Source organism: Dermatophagoides farinae, chromosome 6, assembly GCF_024713945.1.
Source record: "Dermatophagoides farinae isolate YC_2012a chromosome 6, ASM2471394v1, whole genome shotgun sequence".
NCBI lineage: Eukaryota > Metazoa > Arthropoda > Arachnida > Sarcoptiformes > Pyroglyphidae > Dermatophagoides > Dermatophagoides farinae.
The window spans coordinates 926,309-945,615 of record NC_134682.1 but is presented as its reverse complement, the minus strand read 5'-3'; the positions used below and the strand labels follow the sequence as shown (position 1 = coordinate 945,615).

Genomic DNA, 19,307 nt, shown 5'->3' with positions numbered 1-19,307 from the left:
TATTATGGTCGCTACATACATAGCAACAAATCTTATGGATTCTTGCATTTAGTTTCCAAAACCATTATCATGGCAATTCCATATGTAGAATCTTATAGATCGATTTTTTTTCTTTGGCTAATTATAGACGAGAAAAAAAAATCGTTACAGTCGAAAAAATAGAATTATAAACGTTTTCTTTGCATTCACACAATTCTTTGAAATTAAAGAATACTGCCACGATCACCACCAGAAATATAGATTTTAATTTAATTCTCTCTCTTTTTTTTATTACCATTATCATTACAAATACAGATCGATACAATTAAATCGATTTTGAATCAATCAATCAATCAATCAATAACATAAACATATCAACTAAATTAAACAGCTAAAAAAAAAATTAACTTAATTATTATTATCATAATGCTTGGTTTGGCACACACCATCATCATCATCATCGTCATTGTTTACCTATATAGCTGCTGTTGCTGCCGCTATTGTTGTTGTTGTTGTTGTTGTTGCTTGTCTCGGTATCTAGGAGTTATATCCTGTTACTTTATTTCTAGCTGAAAGTACGAATAGCAGTGGTATTTTTTATTATTATCTTCATTCATTCATTGATGATGATGATTGTATTGTGTATAGATTGCATGTGTATTGTATTGGGTTGATTGCAATATTGCAATTTCCATTGTGTATGTGTATCTGGTGTGTGTGTGTGTGTTTGTTGTACAACAACCAGAAAAAAAGTATGGATCCATTCAAGTGGATATATGTCGCCTTTGCCTGGTATATCGTCGCCGTCTTCGTCGTCGTCGTCGGTTCTGTCTTTGTTATCATCGTATGATTTATATTTATATATATATACTGGTGTGGTGGCTGTCTATGCTCAACCAAAAAAAAAAAAAAAACTTCTTGTGGCAGAGTTTTTTTTTGTCGTTTCTGTGTTTTTATTATTTTCATAATTCTATAGAGAATCCCAACTATTCAGTCCAGTTGTCTAGATCTTTGGATCTTTGGATCTTCTATAGTTTTTTGTTTGTTTATTTGTTTTCTGTTTTTTATTACTGTGTTAAAATGGTCATTTTTTTTCTTTTGCTATAAAATTCATCATCAACAACAACTGTTAAAACAGTAACCACAACTGTAGCTACAACGAAAAATTGAAATTGTTTCATTCGCCATGTATTTCCATTGATTGATTGATGATAAATCAATTTGTTATCGATTTGTTCTAATTTTAAAAAATTCATTTACTTACTGTGATCGACGATGATTTTGTGATTGATTTGTAAAAAAACAAAACAAAACAAAGTTATGCATGTGACATAGATATACAACAACAACAACAACAACAACAAAAAATCTCATATAATCATTGTTATTGTGTCAATTTGTTTTGTTTTGTTAATTGAAAGATCCTGTTTTGTTTTGTTTTTTTTTTGTTTTGTCAACGTCATCATCATCCAGAAAAAAAATGAGAAAATTTTCATTTTATTTGTTTTTTGTTATTATCAAAAACGACTACAAGACCGAATAATAACATTGTTTAATATTCGTTTATTTCACTTCATCATTTTCACATTATTTCATCAAATTTCAGGTAAATAGATCTAAACGAACGATTATCAATGACGTGTGTGTGTGTGTGTATGTTTGTTTTGCATTCACCTGTTGTTGTATGTAATGTCGTCTTGATATTTCTTTTATTATTTTTTTTTTTTTTGTTGCCCGTCTGTTTGTAATCCATACAACGTGTTACATTCAAATTACACGTACACTTTTGGATTATTTTGAAATTGAAAATCCAAATTTCCTTATGATGCTATGAAACTAGCCGGCCTGTTTGGTTGATCTGTTGGCGCGACTGGTGGTGGTTGGTTTGTGGTTAGTGTGTGTAAACACACACACACACACACACTGAATGAAATGATTGTGGTGGCCACCTAGCTCACCTTGAAAAGAAAGTGGAAAACAAAACACCTGATTTTTTTTTTCTTCTAGATTCACCAAAATGTGATTCAATCGTCATTCATTTGTTGGTGGTCGTGGTGGTGGTGGTTGTTTTATAGAAAAAAAAGAGTTCTTCATCAAATACAAAAAAAAAGAAAAATATTCGACTCGAAAAACCAAGAACGACACCCATTATTTCGGGCAAACGCCCAATCACAATGATTTCATCATCAGAGTTTTTTTTTCGTTCTTTCTTTCGTTGTTGTTGTTGTTGTTGTTGTGTAAATACAGACATTTCATATCAAACCACTAAAATCCTTTTTACATAGTGATGATGATGATGTTGAGTCGATTTACAATGTAATCATCATCATCATCATAGAAATAAATAAATGTCAAAAAAGAAAAACATTTCGTAATTATCGTCTAATTGTCGTCATTTGATAATCATTCATCATCATCATCATCATCGTCGTCGTCATTATCATCATCGACATCATTCTTGAATGCAATAAAATCTCATTGTAAATGAATGGCAACAAACAAACAAACAAACACAAACAAAATGTTTAAAAAGAAAACAAAATGAAAAAGTTTTTTTCTCCATTTTATTTGATTTGATTAAGGTTCGATAACGAAATTTGGCTATTTGTGTGTATTTAGTGCCAATTTTGTTTTTTTTTCATCATAATTTTCCAAGATTCTGGTCATTCTGTCTAATTAGTTGTAAAAAAAATGAAATGAAAAAGGTTTGTATTTCATTTCTGGCCAACATTACATTGTCCACTATATGATTCTTTTTTTTTATATTAACTTTCTTAATTTGTATATATACAAAAATTGATTGTGTGAAAATAATAGCGACAATGACAGAATTATAAATTCCAAATTTATTAATACATACGACAACGACAGCGACGACAACGATAATGATTATTCCGGACAACCGATCTCAAATCCAATTGAGATACGATAAACGAAAAATTTTGTTTCGAAAAATGTTCGGTCTCTGCACGCACTGAAAAAAAAACCGATTTAGTCATTTTCATATATTATTCTGCTTTCAATTGCATACTAATGAACCATTCATTCATTCATTCATTCAGCACTTAATCGAGAAAAAAAAACAAGAGAATCGAATTGAATGAATATATTCCTGGAATGTCATTGTCGCTTATATATTATTATTATTAGTTGTCTAACGTCAAAATTTAACTGCATATTTTTTTTTTGTATTCCTCATTTTTATATCGATATTATCGACAATATAAATGAGGAATATACGCACACACACACACACACGCAATCACGAAAAGAATTTTTTTTTTTTTTTGGTTCTTGTGCATATTCCATAGTGTTATTTGTACCATATAATGATTTAAAGAGAACAAAAAAAACGAAAATTTTACAGGTCTCTAGGAGCTAATACAACAACAACTATAGTTGCCAATCATTTCCACTAAGGAAAACTTTCGATTTTTATATTTATTCTATCGATTATCAACAAATTTTTTTTTCTCATATAATTTATTATTATTATTATTATAATTATTGATCTTCAACCTTTTCTTTTGATCGATTTGGAAAATGTTAAACATCTACAATTGAATTTGATTGAATTGAATTATTCGTTAATCATCATAATGATGATGATAATTATAATGACAATTTGACAATTTGACGTCAATCAAATGGAAAGAAAACGAAAATGAACAAAAGAACTATGCATGCATGCATTGAAATGTCAAATGTAAATGTTTTTTTTTTTTTTTTGAATTTTCAATTTTAAAGTTGAAAAAAAATTTTGGTTCTCAATTTTGGTTGGTTTGTTGTGGTTGTACTCATTAATGATTAATTTTTTTTTGTTGTATTTTCCATTTTTTTCATTAAGAATTCATAACAGACACAGTCATCATCATCATCATGATTTCATTCATCAACAACAACAACAACAATGTGCAGATTAATATCAATCGGCAAAAAATAAAACAGTCAAATCATCATCATCATCATTAATTTTCACGATTCAAACTTTCATTTTGAATATATATATTTCCATTTGCATGAATAATGAAAAATAAAAAAATGGACAAACGTGTGAGCATTAAATTTACTCCCACATCGTCACAACAGCAACAAAATCGATCATCATTATCGCCACCAGATACGCCCACAGAATTATCATTAATCGGTAGCCCGATGTTTGATGATTTTACAACAACAACAACGGCTTCTGAAGATGATTTCGGTTCTGTACAATTATTTTCAATAATTACTGATGAAGAAAGTGAAGATAATTCCGAATCAATTGGTGGTGATATAGAATATCAAAGACAGCAAAAGCCAATGAATAATAAACAGCCACCAAAAGTGGAAGATGAAATCGATATGATTGATGCAAAAATCAGACAGGAAAAGAAAAAAGTTTCCGGCAATAAAATGGATAAATTTATGAAACATTTACAGGAAGCATTAACACCATCGTCATCATCGAATACGGATTCTTCAAAAAATGTCAACAACAACAACAAACATGAAACAGAAACGGCGGAAACAATATCATCATCATCAACATCAACATCAACATCGACGACGACTAACAATAATCAAAATTCAACAAGTTGGTTAAATGATATAAAATTTACAAATCTGGTCAATTTAAATAAATTACGTAATAATGAAAAACAGCAACAGACAAAGATGACACAATCAGAATCGGTGGATAATTTCTTTGATAATCAACAGCCAACAACAACAACAGGTTCATCATCATCATCATCATCATCGAGAAAAATGTCTATGGCTTTTGGTGTAAAAAATTATAATCATCCAATTTCATCATCATCATCATCATCATTAACCACAACAACGACGACAGCGACAACGATTGTAGCAGACGCTCCTCCAACACCACCACCAACAACAACAACAACGACGACGATGATGATGACGAACACGTTTTCTTCAATTGTGGACGCAAACGGACAAATTATGGTATGATTTAAACAGAAAAAAAAATTTTGCTGTTGTTGTTGTTACTCATTTGTTGTCGTCATTATGATGGTGATTAGAATTATATATTGGAAATTAAAATGACAAAATAAAAAGAAAGAGAAGGAACGAAAGAATGAACGTGAGAGAGTGAAAACACATTTAATCATTTTCCACATGTGATGACAACAAATCCTTTCTTTTTTTTTTGATAATTTTTTCAATTGAATGATGATAAACTAATGAAATTTTCTTTTTGATTGATTGATTGATTGATAGATATCATCTTTATCGAATGACAATAATAATAATAATGATGATTATCATCATCAACTAAATCAACAAGTGTCCAATGAATTGGATATTATGACAGCCGATACTAGTGTTAGCAATATGGCTAAAGAATCAAAAGATAGACCACCACAAAAATTAAAAGATATGTTTATTATTGGATTAAAGTCTAATAATTCCAGTGAATCATCTACAACAACGAAGAAAAAATTTACATTATTTGACAAGAAAACATTTCAAACAAAAAATAAACAACAACAACAACAACAACAACAACAACAGCAACAACAACAATCACAGGATACGCAACAACAAGATTTATTCAATAAATTGATCTCACCAATACGTACAACAACACCATCACCTATGGTAGTATTACAATCATCATCGATTACATCGGCCTTATTATCACCATCAACGACTATTCAATCGAATTCAATTCATTCATCAGTGTCGCCTTCATTTTCAAATTTTCTTGCTACATTCACAAATGCATCATCATCATCATCATCATCTGGTGGAAAAGTATCAATAACGACAACAGCAACAAATAATGCCAGTGTTGGTAATAATTCAAGATCTACATCAACCGAAAATGTTGATGCGATTGGTAAAATTAATAACAATAATAATAACAAATCAAATAAAATGACCAATAGTAAATCAATGATGACATTTCGTAAAATGGCCAAATGTGAAGATAATAATAATAATAATAACGTCAGCAACAGCAACAACCAGAATAATCAGAATAACAGTAGCAACAACAATACAATAATTAATGGTATCGACGATGATGATGAAAACCAAGAATCATTGAATCAATTTGGATTATTATCTAAATATTTACTATCTAGCAATATAACAACACAGAATCCAACATTACGTCGTAGACGTACAAAAAGTTCACCATCATCAAGAAAACGAATGAATCAAACATCATCATTATTGCCTGATGAATCAATTAATCGACAAAAACATGATCGTCTATCTGATATTAGTCAATCATCATCATCAATATCATCATCTTCATCCTCTTCATCATCGGTATCATTACCATTGTTAACTAGAGAATTGATAAAAGGAAAAAATTTTGATACAAATCTTGTCAATAATGAAAATATTTATCATCAACAACAGCAGAAAGTACAACATAAAAAAAGTGATAAGAATCGATCATTATGGTCAAAAATGACATCATCGATTCGATTTCAATATTACATTTTTCTATTTATGGCTATATCATCGGGTTTTTTTCTTTGCATATCACCATTACCTTCATTTCTAAATGGTTTCATTTTTGGTTTTTTAATGACATTTTTCATCGTTACAATGGGTATTGTTTATTTGGTTGCAAATTTTTTCCTAATCAAATCCAATGATGATGATGATGATGATTCAACAAAACGTGGTGCCAGTATCATTGATCAATCTGGCCGATCTGGTGAAGGTGTTGTTGGACTTAAACGTACAAAATCAAAACGATTACCATTTAATGTATCATCATCGATGTCGAATTCCAATGATGGTAATAATGGCAACAGCAGCAGCAATATTTATGCTGGATGGGTATATGAATTCATTGGTGATTATAGTGAACGTGAAAAAAATGGTTTTGTATCACGATTAGTTTATCTGGTTTTAAGTGGTTCAAAATTGAACATTTTTGTGCCTAGTCAAGAAATTAATGAAAAAAAATTGAAACAAATTTTATTGGATCCTACATCAGGAAATAATCGAAATTTTTCACTACAATCACAAAAGGTGATTGATTTTTCTCACCTTCATCATAAACGTATTTGTCTTTATCTGACAAAAAATGTCCGTAATCAACGGAAATATATTTGGAGTAGAAAATATCCAATTTGTATTGAATTCAATGAAGAACTTCGTATGCAAGATGATGTGGCCGTGGCCGATAATTTATTACCATCATCGACTGCACCAACACCAATCATAACGAAATTGGTTATATTTGCACGAACATGTCGCGAAAAAGAAGAATGGTTTTGGGCAATAAAAACATCCATCGATTCAATATCATCAATCAATTATCATCATAAGAATTCAATATCGGTTCGTGGATCAAATAATTCATTGAATGATTCACCAAGTGATTCGAAAACCTATTTGTTTGTTACTTCTACTGAAGAATTGAAACAAACCACAATCGATCAGGATAATACACAACTACAACAACAACAACAAAATAATCATCAACAACAACAACAGCAACAATATCTTCATATATTGACTCGTCGTTTGAATTATCATAATTTTATGCGCACAAATATATTGAATGCTGAAGGAATTGGGCCAGGTAATCCCGGTATGATGACAGCGTTAACCTGGTTCAATGTTCTTTTAAATCGACTTTCATTCGATATCCTGAATAAACCGAATTGGAGTGCATATATTGCAAAAAAATTGCAACGTAAATTACGTAGACTTCGATTACCATATTTTATGGAATCATTAACGATTACAGAAATTGATATTGGTACAACATTGCCTAAATTTAATTCAGTGCCTTCGGTGCCCAATGTTGATGATGCCGGTCTTTGGATTGAATTCGATGTAAACTATTCAGGTACACAAGTTATTGTTTTGTATGTTTTTTTTCATATATCATTTTTTTCCCGTTATTACAGGTGGTTTTACAATGACTTTGGAGACAAAGATTAATCTACTTAAATTATCGGCCAATGTAGAAAATCTGGCTGATGTTTCACCATCATCGACACCGAATGATTCACCAAAATTGACGCAAAAAATTGGCGGTAGATATTGGAGTGGATATCGAGCCAAATATCGTAGTACCGCTATTACTGGTACACAAAGTCCAGCACCACCTGGAATGGAATTGAATGATGAATTTTGTGATGATGATTCGGATCTGGATTCAATTGTAACCAGTTCGGAAGATGAAGAACCAGAAACAGCTCCAGCAGCACCGGATGATGCTGATACGGATGAAAAACAAAAGAAATTGATTAGATTTGTTGAAAAAATTGCTTCTAATCAATATTTTCAAAAAGCAAGTCAAATGAATTTTGTAAAAAAAGCATTGGAAGGTGTATCGAACATGTCTATCATGTTGACTGTTCAAATTAATTCATTAAACGGAACATTAGGTACAGTGTTTGTTGTTCATTAATTTGAATTTAATTCAAAAAAAAAATTGTTTTTTTTTCATTTAGCTATCAATATACCGGAACCACCGACTGATCGTCTTTGGTATGGATTTCGTAATGATCCGGTGCTTTCAATAACGGCCCGTCCAAAACTCGGTGATCATGATCTGAATCTAAGTTATGTGACCAATTTTATTGAGAAAAAACTTCGTACCGAATTTTTTAATTATTTTGTGATTCCAAATATGGATGATTTTTTCATTCCATCATTGAATACTAGTATTGAACAGTATATTAATGTTGTGCCTTAGTTACATACACACACATATATACAACTTGTTAAAAAAAATTCTTGGAAACAACAAGTTTCATCTTTATATTTTTAGGAATATTGTTCACCATTTACCGGACACACACACAAACACACACTTATACTATGTTAAGTTTCATTCTTTTTTTCCCCCCATAACACTGACAGATAAATTAGTTTCATTCTTCCACACACCTATTATTATTTTATTAATTATTAATTTTCATAAAATTGAAAATGGGCCATTCATTAATTCAATAATAAATGTTCACCTGTGATATTTGAATTTATAAATATTTTATTATTTATTATCATTCCATTTCATTTAAAAATGGTAAATTTTTACTATCAAACTCGATCAATGCACACACATATAATAGACATGAAAAATGAACAAAAAAAAAACAAAGAAATCTTGATTATAAGGAAATATAAGAAGCATGTTTGACAATGGAATACAATGATAATTTGGTTTGTGACTAAAATTAAAACAAATGATGTGAATCACATCATGGTAAACAAACAAATTAAAAAAAAATGTTTGGAATAATTATTCTCACTGCAAACAAACAAATTCATGGATGATGATGATCTGGATAAAATTAATAATAATAATTGGATACAATAATATGGTATTGTTTGTTTGTCTGTCCTGACTGTTGTTTTTTTGCTAAATTTCTCAAATACGAAGATTTATATGCAGTTTTGGCTGTACATCGCATATAACACGTGTAAGAAGATCTTTAATGACAATTTCTTTGGCTCCAGTCACTGTTTTTGACATTTGTTCCAATTTGACCAATGTATCCTGTTCAATGGATCCTTTAATTGTATCCCTATATTTTGGAATCATTATAAAATAAATTACAAAATTCACATGAACGAATGAGTGGATTACTTACATTGAACCCATATGTTTTGATTCATATTCACGGAATGCATTTTCACGTTCACTACGAAATCGTTCAATCTCGATCAATGCTTCTTCTTTGGCCTGTTTAAGACGACGGGCTTTCTTTTTTCGTGCTTCTTGAACCTTTTGACCAAAAATTACATTTACAATTTTTTTGTTTGGACTTTGAAATACGTTTTTTTTCACTTACTTTTTCAGCTGCCTTTTTTTCGGCCATCAAAAGCTGTTGAATGCCTTGTGTTTGACTAGCCATTGTTTTTGTTTCTAGTTTGAATTGAATTTAATTATTAAATATCGTTGAAAACAAGGTTCACTTTTTGGTCACAACGGAATAACAGAGAAAAAACTAGTCGTTGTCCAGCAACAGAAAAAAAATAAAAAGAAAAAACGAGAGCACAAAAAATCTTTCAATAATAATAATCAATTTATTATTTCTCAACTAGAAAAACAAACACATCACATACAACATTGGCAAAAAAAAAATTAACTCACAAAACGCCCAAAAAAAAAAAGAAAATATTTTTCGGACAAAACACACACACACACACACACACAGAAAACTAATCGGAGCCATTAATAAAAGTTGTAACATTTAAATATTCTATACATCTCAGTAGTGGTAGTAGTAGTAGTATATTGACATAGTGGCATCTATATTTATTGAAAATTTCTCTTTTCATTCAACTTTATGTTACTACTACTACACTATTACTACTACTACTACTTCATCATCATCATCAACATCGAACATTCTGAAATATTTTTTTTTCTATTATTTTTTTTGGGCGCCGTGTTGGCTACTTGTATACTATTGCTGCTGCTGCTGTTGTTGCTGTTTTTTGTTTTTCTGATATTTGTTGTCGAGTTTTATTTTTATTTTACTTTTTGTTTTGCATAAAAATACGTTAATTGTGAAAAATTTATTGATTTTTTTTTGAATCGAATCATTTGTGTTGTCGTTTTATCAATCCTGTTGAAAACATTTAATCCGAATTTGTGACAAACACACACACACACACACACAAAGGTAAGCATTCCATTTTTGATTTTAATGATAAAAAATTTAGGACAAAAAATAAAATAAACCTTGAATTGTTGATTATAAATGATGATGACTCGATATTCTTCTTTGGGAATATAAATACCAGAAAAAAAATTTCCATCGTCATTGCAATCTGCTGGCATGATGATCATAATGATGATGATTGAATCAATTCTATCCCTTTTGTAATCATTCGAGCATTTTTTTTTCTTTCTTTTTTTTGTTTGTTTGTTTGTTTGTACATCTGGCCATATCTGCTGAATCTCTATCTCGGTATTCATTGTATTGAGAAAAATTTCCAATTTTTTTGTTCATTTCAAAAAAAAATTCTCATCTTCTTGCTTGGATGATTTGATTTTCTATTCTTTTTTTTGCATGAATTCTTTGTTGTATTCAAATTTTTTCGGTGTCATTTCACATGAAAATGATGATTACCACAACCACAATTTTCAATCCACAATTGATGATTGATATATATTTTTTAATGCACTTGTGATTTGATCACAACAAAATGTGTTCAATTCAATGATGATGACGAATAACAAAATCCGACAGACAACAAAATGTTTTGACGACGACGAAAGAAGATGAAAAACAAAACCGAACAAAATATTTCCAATTTTTCTGGTTGATTTTTTTTTTGGCTGTTTTTTTGCGCAAATGTAACAAAACAAAAAATCAATTAACTTTTCGCCAATCAAAAGTCAATGAATGATTTTTGATCTTTGATAATAAATCTCATGATCATTTCTCAAGCCTTTGATATCATCAGTTCCGGTTTGCTAAATTTTGTTGATTATGATGTAAAATGATTAATTTCTTCGATGTCATTGTTAATTATAATCATGCGAGAAAAGTAAAAAAAAAAAATTTTCATGATTATATTCGATCCGGCGATATTGAGACATCTTCATAACAACAACAAAAACAACCTGTTGCTCATTCAATTTTTTTTATTTTTGTTTCGCTTGTCATTTTACTTGTGATGATTAAATAATAAAAAATGTGAAAAAAAATCCGCTTAATCGGTAAAATAAATTTCTTTTTCACGATTTTTCATGGCCTATCATCATCGTCATCGGTTTGTGTGTATTCACAACATCGACTTGATGATGACTTCGACGATACGCCATTCATCATCATCATCATAATCATTTGAAAATTTTGATTTTCCAAAAATCATCATTTGTTTTTTTATGTGTAGTGAATTTTTTTTTGTCTTGTGATTTATTGATTGATTCAAATCATCATCATTTTTATGATCAGAATATTGTTAATGGGCGTTTATTCAGCTGAATAACAATGTTTTTTCTTTGTCATGTCCAAAAGAAAAAAAAAACACATTAACATTGTTAAATCATTATTATCAACAACAACGAGAAAAAACCACACACCATTATATACACTATAGACTTTTCTTGTTATGTGTCTCTGTTCAATTTTAGTTTTTTTTACAAGCAATAAAATCATCCTTTTTTTCATATATTCAGATTTTTTTTTATCACCATTTCTCATCTTTGAAAAATCTTCTTGTTGTTGACCATTGTTAATTTCATCCTGTCGATGATGGTGGTGTATTTCATTCGTTCATTCATTCATTCATTATGAATAAATTGTGTGTTTGAGTGATTGCCATTTTATCTATATCTTATTATCATTTTAATCCATCGATTTGACCATCATCCACCATTTTTCCATTATTATTTTTGACACTTTAAAATTTCTTTTTTTTTTGTTGTTCCACTCACACACACAGAGCTTGTTTAATCACGGTATTTGAATATTTTTTTTTTTAATATGAAAACTTCTGACAAAGATAATGATGATCATGGGTTTTGTTGTGTTGTGTTGTGATTTAGCTTTTTTGTTCTCTTTAGAACAAACTGTTTTTTTTCGGCTTGTTGTTCAGATCATGAAATGATTTCAATTTTCTTGTTTTTTTTTGCTATTCAATATTTTCAATGATCATCATCTGAAAAAGACCATTGTTTTTTTTCTATAATCCATGTTATTATCTTTATCCTGATCATCATCATTTGATGATGATTATCGTTAATTCGATATAACCGACTTTTTGTTTTCTATTTTCATGGTTTCCACTTGTCATCGATGATGATGATGATGATGATTGACAGAACCGGATCATTAGTTTTTATTTTCAATTTGAAATTTTTCTTGTTCACCGTTGAAATTATCATTATCATTGTCATATTTTTTTCTGGTTGCACATCCCATTACTGATGATGTTGATGATGAATTCTATTGATCATTGATAAATTTAGATCATTGAATCAATGAAATTATTGATTGATGATTGTTATTTTCATCATCATCATCATCATCATTAATCGATTTTTTTTAGTCATTAGAAGCTTTTTCTCAATAACCATTTAGGATTTAAGAGTAGGTGTGTGTGTGTGTATGTGTTCGATTTAACATTTTGTGTTTTTAAAGTTCATTACACCAAGTAAATGGCCTTTCATGAAATGAATTGTGCAATTTCTTCTATTAAATTATCATTATTATTGTAAAAAAACTTAGTTTTTTTTGGCTTGATTTTAAACAAAAATTTCCATATTTGTACAATCATCATCATCATTATCATTTGTTTGTATGGGCGACTATTTGTTTCCGATTTTGACTGTTTTTTTTGTTGTTGTTCAAAATGAAAATTTTTCACGTTTTTTTTTTTTTTGCTTACCAATTTTTCATCTTAATGTTTATTTTCTGGTTTCTTTTTTTGTTTGCATATATAGCCAAAACATTGGTTTTCGTTGCATATACATCCGAAATATTGATGAAAAAACAACGACAACGACAACAACAGTTGCACATCGTAACAATAACATAATAAAATCATTGATGATTTAATGAAATTCACTGTTATCGACACAAGCGTGCATTGACAAGTTTTTGTGAGTGTGTGAATGTAATTTGATTGCTACAAACAAACAAACAAAAAAAAATAATAATTGTGCAATTGTGTTTGATGATAATGATGGACATTATCAACATTGCAAACATCGTATCCAATCATTAGTCCTGAGTCGTTGTTTGAATTTGTTTTTTTTTTGCAATTTTTACTCCCAGTTTAATCATGGATCGATTTTTACAATTTTGTCGATTCAATCTGGTATGTATTTGTTTTTTTTACTTGTATAAAAAGCGATAATAAAAAAAAAACAAAAATCCATTGTTTATATATAGTCCAATGTGACAGCGTTCAAAAAATTATCGATCGTTATTGGTAACGAAAGCTGTGATTTAGATTCAGCCGTTTCGGCAATTGTATTGGCCTATATAAAATATCATGAGCTTACAAAACATCAAGATGACGATGATGATGATCAAGATGATTCGGTATGTTTTTTTTTAAATTTTTATTTCATGAATATGGATAATCTTCATCATGTTCTATTAATAATTTCTGGATTGTCGTAGCAGTAGTAGTAGTAGATACACGTGTATGGTGGTCTATCCATAAATAAATAAAAAAAAAAAATACAAATTTTAATGATGATCGTGTTTTGAATTTTTCATGTTTTTTTTCTTTCTTGTTCTCTTCGGTGAATGAACCAAAAATACACGCATGCACAATGTACAATATGATAACAAAAATAGGAAGTAATTGTATTGCCCGTATTGAATGTGTTCCGTGAAGACCTACACCTTCGTAGAGAGATTGTATTTTGGTTTGAAAAAGTTTTACAATTTGAACTCGAATGGCTTATTTGCCGTGATGAAATCGACTTTGATGCTATCAATTCATCATCAACAGGTTTGTTCATTCTCGCCTTTTCATTTACATATCATTCCAATTCGCTCTTTTTTTCCAAATAATCTTCATTTTCATTTTTTCTCATTTTTTTCTTTTCCAATTCGCCCATCATTCATTATACATTGTGATGATACAAACATCAAATAATAGTGCAAGTATTCATATCGTTAGTTGATCACAATGACAATAAAGAGTTTCAAAAACTTTTACCACGAGCTCAATTTGATGAAATCATTGATCACCATCAACCACCACAACAGCATTCATGTTCCGATCAGTCATCATCATCATCATCATCACCCCAATACATTCAATGTGATCCATCAAAAGTACAGATTGATACCGGTGTTGGTTCTTGTTGTTCGTTGATTGCTTTACGTTATTTTAAATCAAATATCACTAAACACAAGTTTGGTTCACCGGTCAAATCATCATCGGAAACGTTTGATTCACAGATTGCCTTAATTCTATACGGACCAATACTATTGGATACTATTTGTTTTGAACATTCTGCATCACGGTTCAATGCAAAAGATTACGAAGCAATAAATAAATTGGAAGATCTGATGAAACATCCAGCCGATAGTGAGCCGTCACTTTACGATCGTAATGAAGTATATCAACGTTTAGTGGCGGCCAAAAATTCACTTGATGGATTGTCGTTTGAAGATTTATTAAGAAAAGATATGAAAATTGTCGAATCAATTTCAGATAATAATCTAGCAATATGTATTTCATCGGTGACGGGAATTTTATTGACCGAAATGTCTTTAAGAGATAAATTGAAGGAACTAAAAAATTATTCAAATCAACCGCCGAAAACAGCTATGTTTTCTGATCAATCACGACCACGGACGTTTAATGCTATCATATTGATGAGTCTTGATAATCGTATACCAAACAATCTACGACGACAGTTGGCAATATTTTGTTCTAATAAACATCTGATGCGAACGGTTAGTTTGGTTTTTCTTTCATATTTCTCGTTGCTCAAATCTTTATAAATCATTTCATTTACATAGATTGCAACCTGCATTGAACGTTCAGAACAATTATCACTTGAGCTTATTACTGCATTGGAATCATTAAGAATTTATAATCAAAACAATTTGAAAGCATCACGTAAAGTTGTCCTTCCAATCATATCGACAATATTGAATGGACCTGGTGCTAGCAATGGTTCTATTGGTGGTAAGTCAAATGATAACGATAATGATGTCCCACCAATGCTTTCCGCTTTCTTTTGATCTTTTCTGTGATCTAATTTTTTTTCCTTTGAAATAAAAATTTTCTTTTTCTTCTGTTGTTGAAAAAACACTACTAATCTAACCACTATCTAATATATGTCCGTGTGTGAAAAAAAAATAAAATTTCTTCCTTGATCAACAAGTGATTGTTGAACATGAAAATAAAAGACATCCATTATTCATTTATCCACCACCGAAATCAAAATCGTTATCATCATCGAAACATGAATCATTTAAAATTAGTACAGCTGAAGTAGATCCAGAATTTCTTCTTAATTATAAACCAGAAACTGTTGTTGTTCCAGAATTTGAAGAACTTATTCAAAAGGTTTTTGTAATGTTTTTTTTTCATTCATTGTATAGTTGAGTAGTAGTTAGTAATTGAATGAAATTTCAATTTTTTTTCTATCGAACAAACAAACAAACAACATTAACAACAGTATCATAAAATATCATCATCATCAGGAGAAAATTTATTCAATCAAACAATGCAACGCCAAAAACAAATGGATAATCTACCCAATTTGGTTTGTATGTGTGTTTTTTTTTTGTTTGTACTTTAGTAGTAATAGTTGTTGTTGAATGATTGATTTGATTTTTTTTGGTTGTTGTTGTCAAGTCATTCTTCTCTTGTGTGTGATATATAGATAATTTATCATTTTTTTCCGCTTTTTATTTCCCTTTATTATTAATTTCATTTTTTTCACATTCTATATGTCGCATGTTGTTGTGTTTTTGATTTTTTTTGTTTTGATTCACTTTCTTGATTGTGCTTGATTGTTTTTGATTTTCATTTTTTTTTGCTGTTGTTGTGGTGGTGGTGGTGGCCCTCTCGAATCGAAAATAATTTTTAATTGGAAAAAAAACTCGTTTGCTGCTGCATTAGAAACAACAAAACGTAATGATCCAGTAACAATCACGAATGGTAACGGTGAATTGACGATTAATACTACAGCAACAACAAGTGCACCATCATCATTTATACAGCAACCAGATTCATATTATGGTTCATTTATCGATGATTCATTTGTTGGTGAATTTGTTGGTGATTATCCAAATGTCACTGATTCAATGGAACATGAAAATATACTTGTAATGGATGCTGATGGACAAAATCTTGTTCTAATGAATCCAGTTGAAAATAGTTGCCTAAGCCATACGCATGAAATTGAATTTGATTTTGAATCATTTGGTCCTGAATCAATTATGTATGCAGGAAATGTTGAACAACAACAACAACAACAATCGCAAACTGAACAACAAATAAATCAAAAGAAAGAGATGGTTGATTCAGAAAAAAACATGAATGATGTGTCAGCTGTTGAAAATGTTAATGATGATGATACTGTGGAAACAGTACAACAACATCAACAAACAGGTTTGTAGTATTATAATGATGAGAAGTAATAAAATCAGTTTAATTTTTTTTATTGTATCACATATTAAAAAATGTTCACACGTACAGATGCCGATGATGAACAACAACAACAACAACAACAGCAAGTAGATGAAAACAAAGATCCAAATGTTGTTTTGAATTTTTCAAAAAAAGCGGAAGCCAATGATCAAGAAAAAATGCAAAACAATCGACCACCAACCATTAATGTTGAAAATCAATCACAACAACAATCATCATCACAGGAAACTGAAGAAAAAAAAGAAGATGAAGAAGAAACAAACAACAACAACAAACAAACAAATGAACAACAGCAGCAACAACAACAACAACAATCGTTGGCATTCAATCGTAATAGTACATTGACAAAAAGTCAACGAAAAAAAGTTGTTCCACAGATGAATATAAAAAATTTGGTTCTCGCAAGCGATGCATTTTCACCGCCAGCTTTGGAACAAATTATGACACCACCATTATTAGTTACTGGTGTTTCATCAACATCGCAAGATATGACAATGATGAATGGCAATAATTTCATCAATGATCATCAAAGTTCAAATAGTCCTGACAATAATAATTCTAGTCAAACATTACCGAAAATTGTTTTAAATGATCCATTAGGTGTTAGCAATTCATTTGTGAATAATAATTCCAATCCTAGCCCTAGTACCCTAGGTATTTGTTTGTTTTTATTTTTGTTTATGTGCACATTGCATGATCATTTTTGATGATATAACATTTTCATTCAACAATTATGATTTTTAAATTTTTTTTTTTGCTTTTTAAACAGGTCGTAATCAATCAATGAAGAAAAAAATTGAAGTCAATTATACCATGTTCTTGAACCAAACTGGTAATTATAAATGTGTATCTTTTATATTCCAGGACATTTGATATTTACATTTTTTTCATGGTTTTTTATTGTTTTCAGATGTTGATGATAAAAATGCTTCAATCGACCCGAATATCAATATAAAAACAAATGGTGACGAGTCATCTTCAGATGTATTGAACACTCAAAGTGACATTGATCCAACTAATGATAATGGTGATGGTGGTGATATACAAAGTGATCGTCGATCATCTTTACCTTTGAGCGCCATAGAATTTCGATCAATAGATCTAAAAGTGATTGAACCTTACAAAAATGTCCTATCACATGGTGGCCATTTACGGCCTTCATCAAATGGTGAAGCGGTGGCTTCTGAATTTTCTAGTCCGGCAATCATTCTGTTTTCAGCATGTTATTTGCCGGATCGATCACGTATCGATTATCATTATGTAATGGATAATCTTTTCCTGTAAGTTTAAAAAAATGTCATTTTATTTAAAAAATAAATTTTTTGTTTTTAAATTTTCATCATCAAGATATGTTGTGAGCACATTGCACAATATGGTGGCCGATGATTATATACTCATCTATCTACATAATGGCGGGAATGTTCACCAATCATCAATAACCGCTACTGGTCAACAGCAACAACAACACTCTGTCAATAATATGCCCACGTTTAGTTGGCTTAAACGATGCTATCAAATGATTGATCGTAAATTAAAGAAAAACCTGAAAGGTCTTTATTTGGTACATCCTACATTTTGGCTAAAAACATTGATTATAATGAGCAAGCCATTCATTAGGTAATTTCATTGATTCATTAAAATTATCATTATCTAATGCCATTTTCTGTTGCAGTTCGAAATTTTCTCGAAAATTGAAATTTGTTCGATCATTGGATGAGCTAAAACAATTAATACCGATCGATGATCTGGATATTCCTGATTTGATTAAAACGTAAGTTTCAATAATCGAATGATACAACAGATCCAGATTTTCCATGCCACATATGAATGTATTCGCCAAATGCCAAAGCCTTGAAATTCTATTAGGTTATTTTTTTATGAGTTTTGTTTTTGTTCTCATTCTGTATGCATTCATTTTTTTTTCATTTTATATTTCATGGATTCATATAATATGATGATGATCCGCGATACCTCATATATATTATTGTTTATTGTTTAAATTTTATTTTTTTTTCAAATTAAAATTTCTTTAATTATTTTTTGTTCATTTATTTGGTTTTGGTTTCATTTTGTTTTCTTGTTGATCATGAAAAATTTTGTTTTTCCATTTCACAGATATGATCATGAATTACGAATGTCCAAATCTCGCGAACAAAACACCTGATGGCGTTACTTTCAGCAATTTCTTTGTTTTTGTTTTTTTTCTCAATCTGACATGTGATTGTTGGATATTTGAATTTGACAAACGA

At 29.9% G+C, this 19,307-nt stretch overlaps 3 protein-coding genes across 7 annotated transcripts; 2 read left to right on the top strand and 1 right to left on the bottom strand.

Moving 5' to 3' along the window:
* Positions 1-862: 862 nt before the first annotated feature.
* On the top strand, positions 863-8,955 carry LOC124493581 (uncharacterized). Of its 4 annotated transcripts, none has more exons than XM_075731636.1 (5): positions 863-1,585; positions 3,827-4,929; positions 5,206-7,807; positions 7,869-8,351; positions 8,418-8,955. In XM_075731636.1, the coding sequence occupies exons 2-5, from the start codon at positions 4,006-4,008 to the stop codon at positions 8,660-8,662; spliced, it is 4,254 nt and encodes a 1,417-aa protein (XP_075587751.1). In that variant the 5' UTR covers positions 863-1,585; positions 3,827-4,005; the 3' UTR covers positions 8,663-8,955. The 4 variants fall into 4 exon arrangements, with proteins under 4 accessions (XP_075587751.1, XP_075587754.1, XP_075587752.1 ...); XM_075731639.1 differs by lacking the exon at positions 863-1,585 and adding an exon at positions 1,735-2,684 and having other exon boundaries at positions 3,839-4,929; XM_075731637.1 differs by lacking the exon at positions 863-1,585 and adding an exon at positions 1,735-2,684.
* Vha13 (V-type proton ATPase subunit Vha13) lies at positions 8,942-10,120 on the bottom strand. Its single transcript, XM_047057314.2, has 3 exons — positions 9,765-10,120; positions 9,564-9,697; positions 8,942-9,497 (listed from the first exon to the last, which is right to left on the bottom strand). The coding sequence occupies exons 1-3, from the start codon at positions 9,825-9,827 to the stop codon at positions 9,341-9,343; spliced, it is 354 nt and encodes a 117-aa protein (XP_046913270.1). The 5' UTR covers positions 9,828-10,120; the 3' UTR covers positions 8,942-9,340.
* A 237-nt stretch (positions 10,121-10,357) lies between these two features.
* On the top strand, positions 10,358-19,301 carry LOC124494143 (uncharacterized). Of its 2 annotated transcripts, none has more exons than XM_075731646.1 (13): positions 10,358-10,601; positions 13,373-13,749; positions 13,824-13,976; positions 14,238-14,394; positions 14,545-15,350; positions 15,417-15,585; positions 16,528-17,019; positions 17,107-17,712; positions 17,828-17,890; positions 17,969-18,338; positions 18,406-18,675; positions 18,731-18,829; positions 19,174-19,301. In XM_075731646.1, exons 2-13 carry the CDS (start codon positions 13,714-13,716, stop codon positions 19,220-19,222), a joined length of 3,270 nt encoding a protein of 1,089 aa, XP_075587761.1. In that variant the 5' UTR covers positions 10,358-10,601; positions 13,373-13,713; the 3' UTR covers positions 19,223-19,301. The 2 variants fall into 2 exon arrangements, with proteins under 2 accessions (XP_075587761.1, XP_075587762.1); XM_075731647.1 differs by lacking the exon at positions 10,358-10,601 and adding an exon at positions 11,563-12,388.
* Positions 19,302-19,307: the final 6 nt, after the last annotated feature.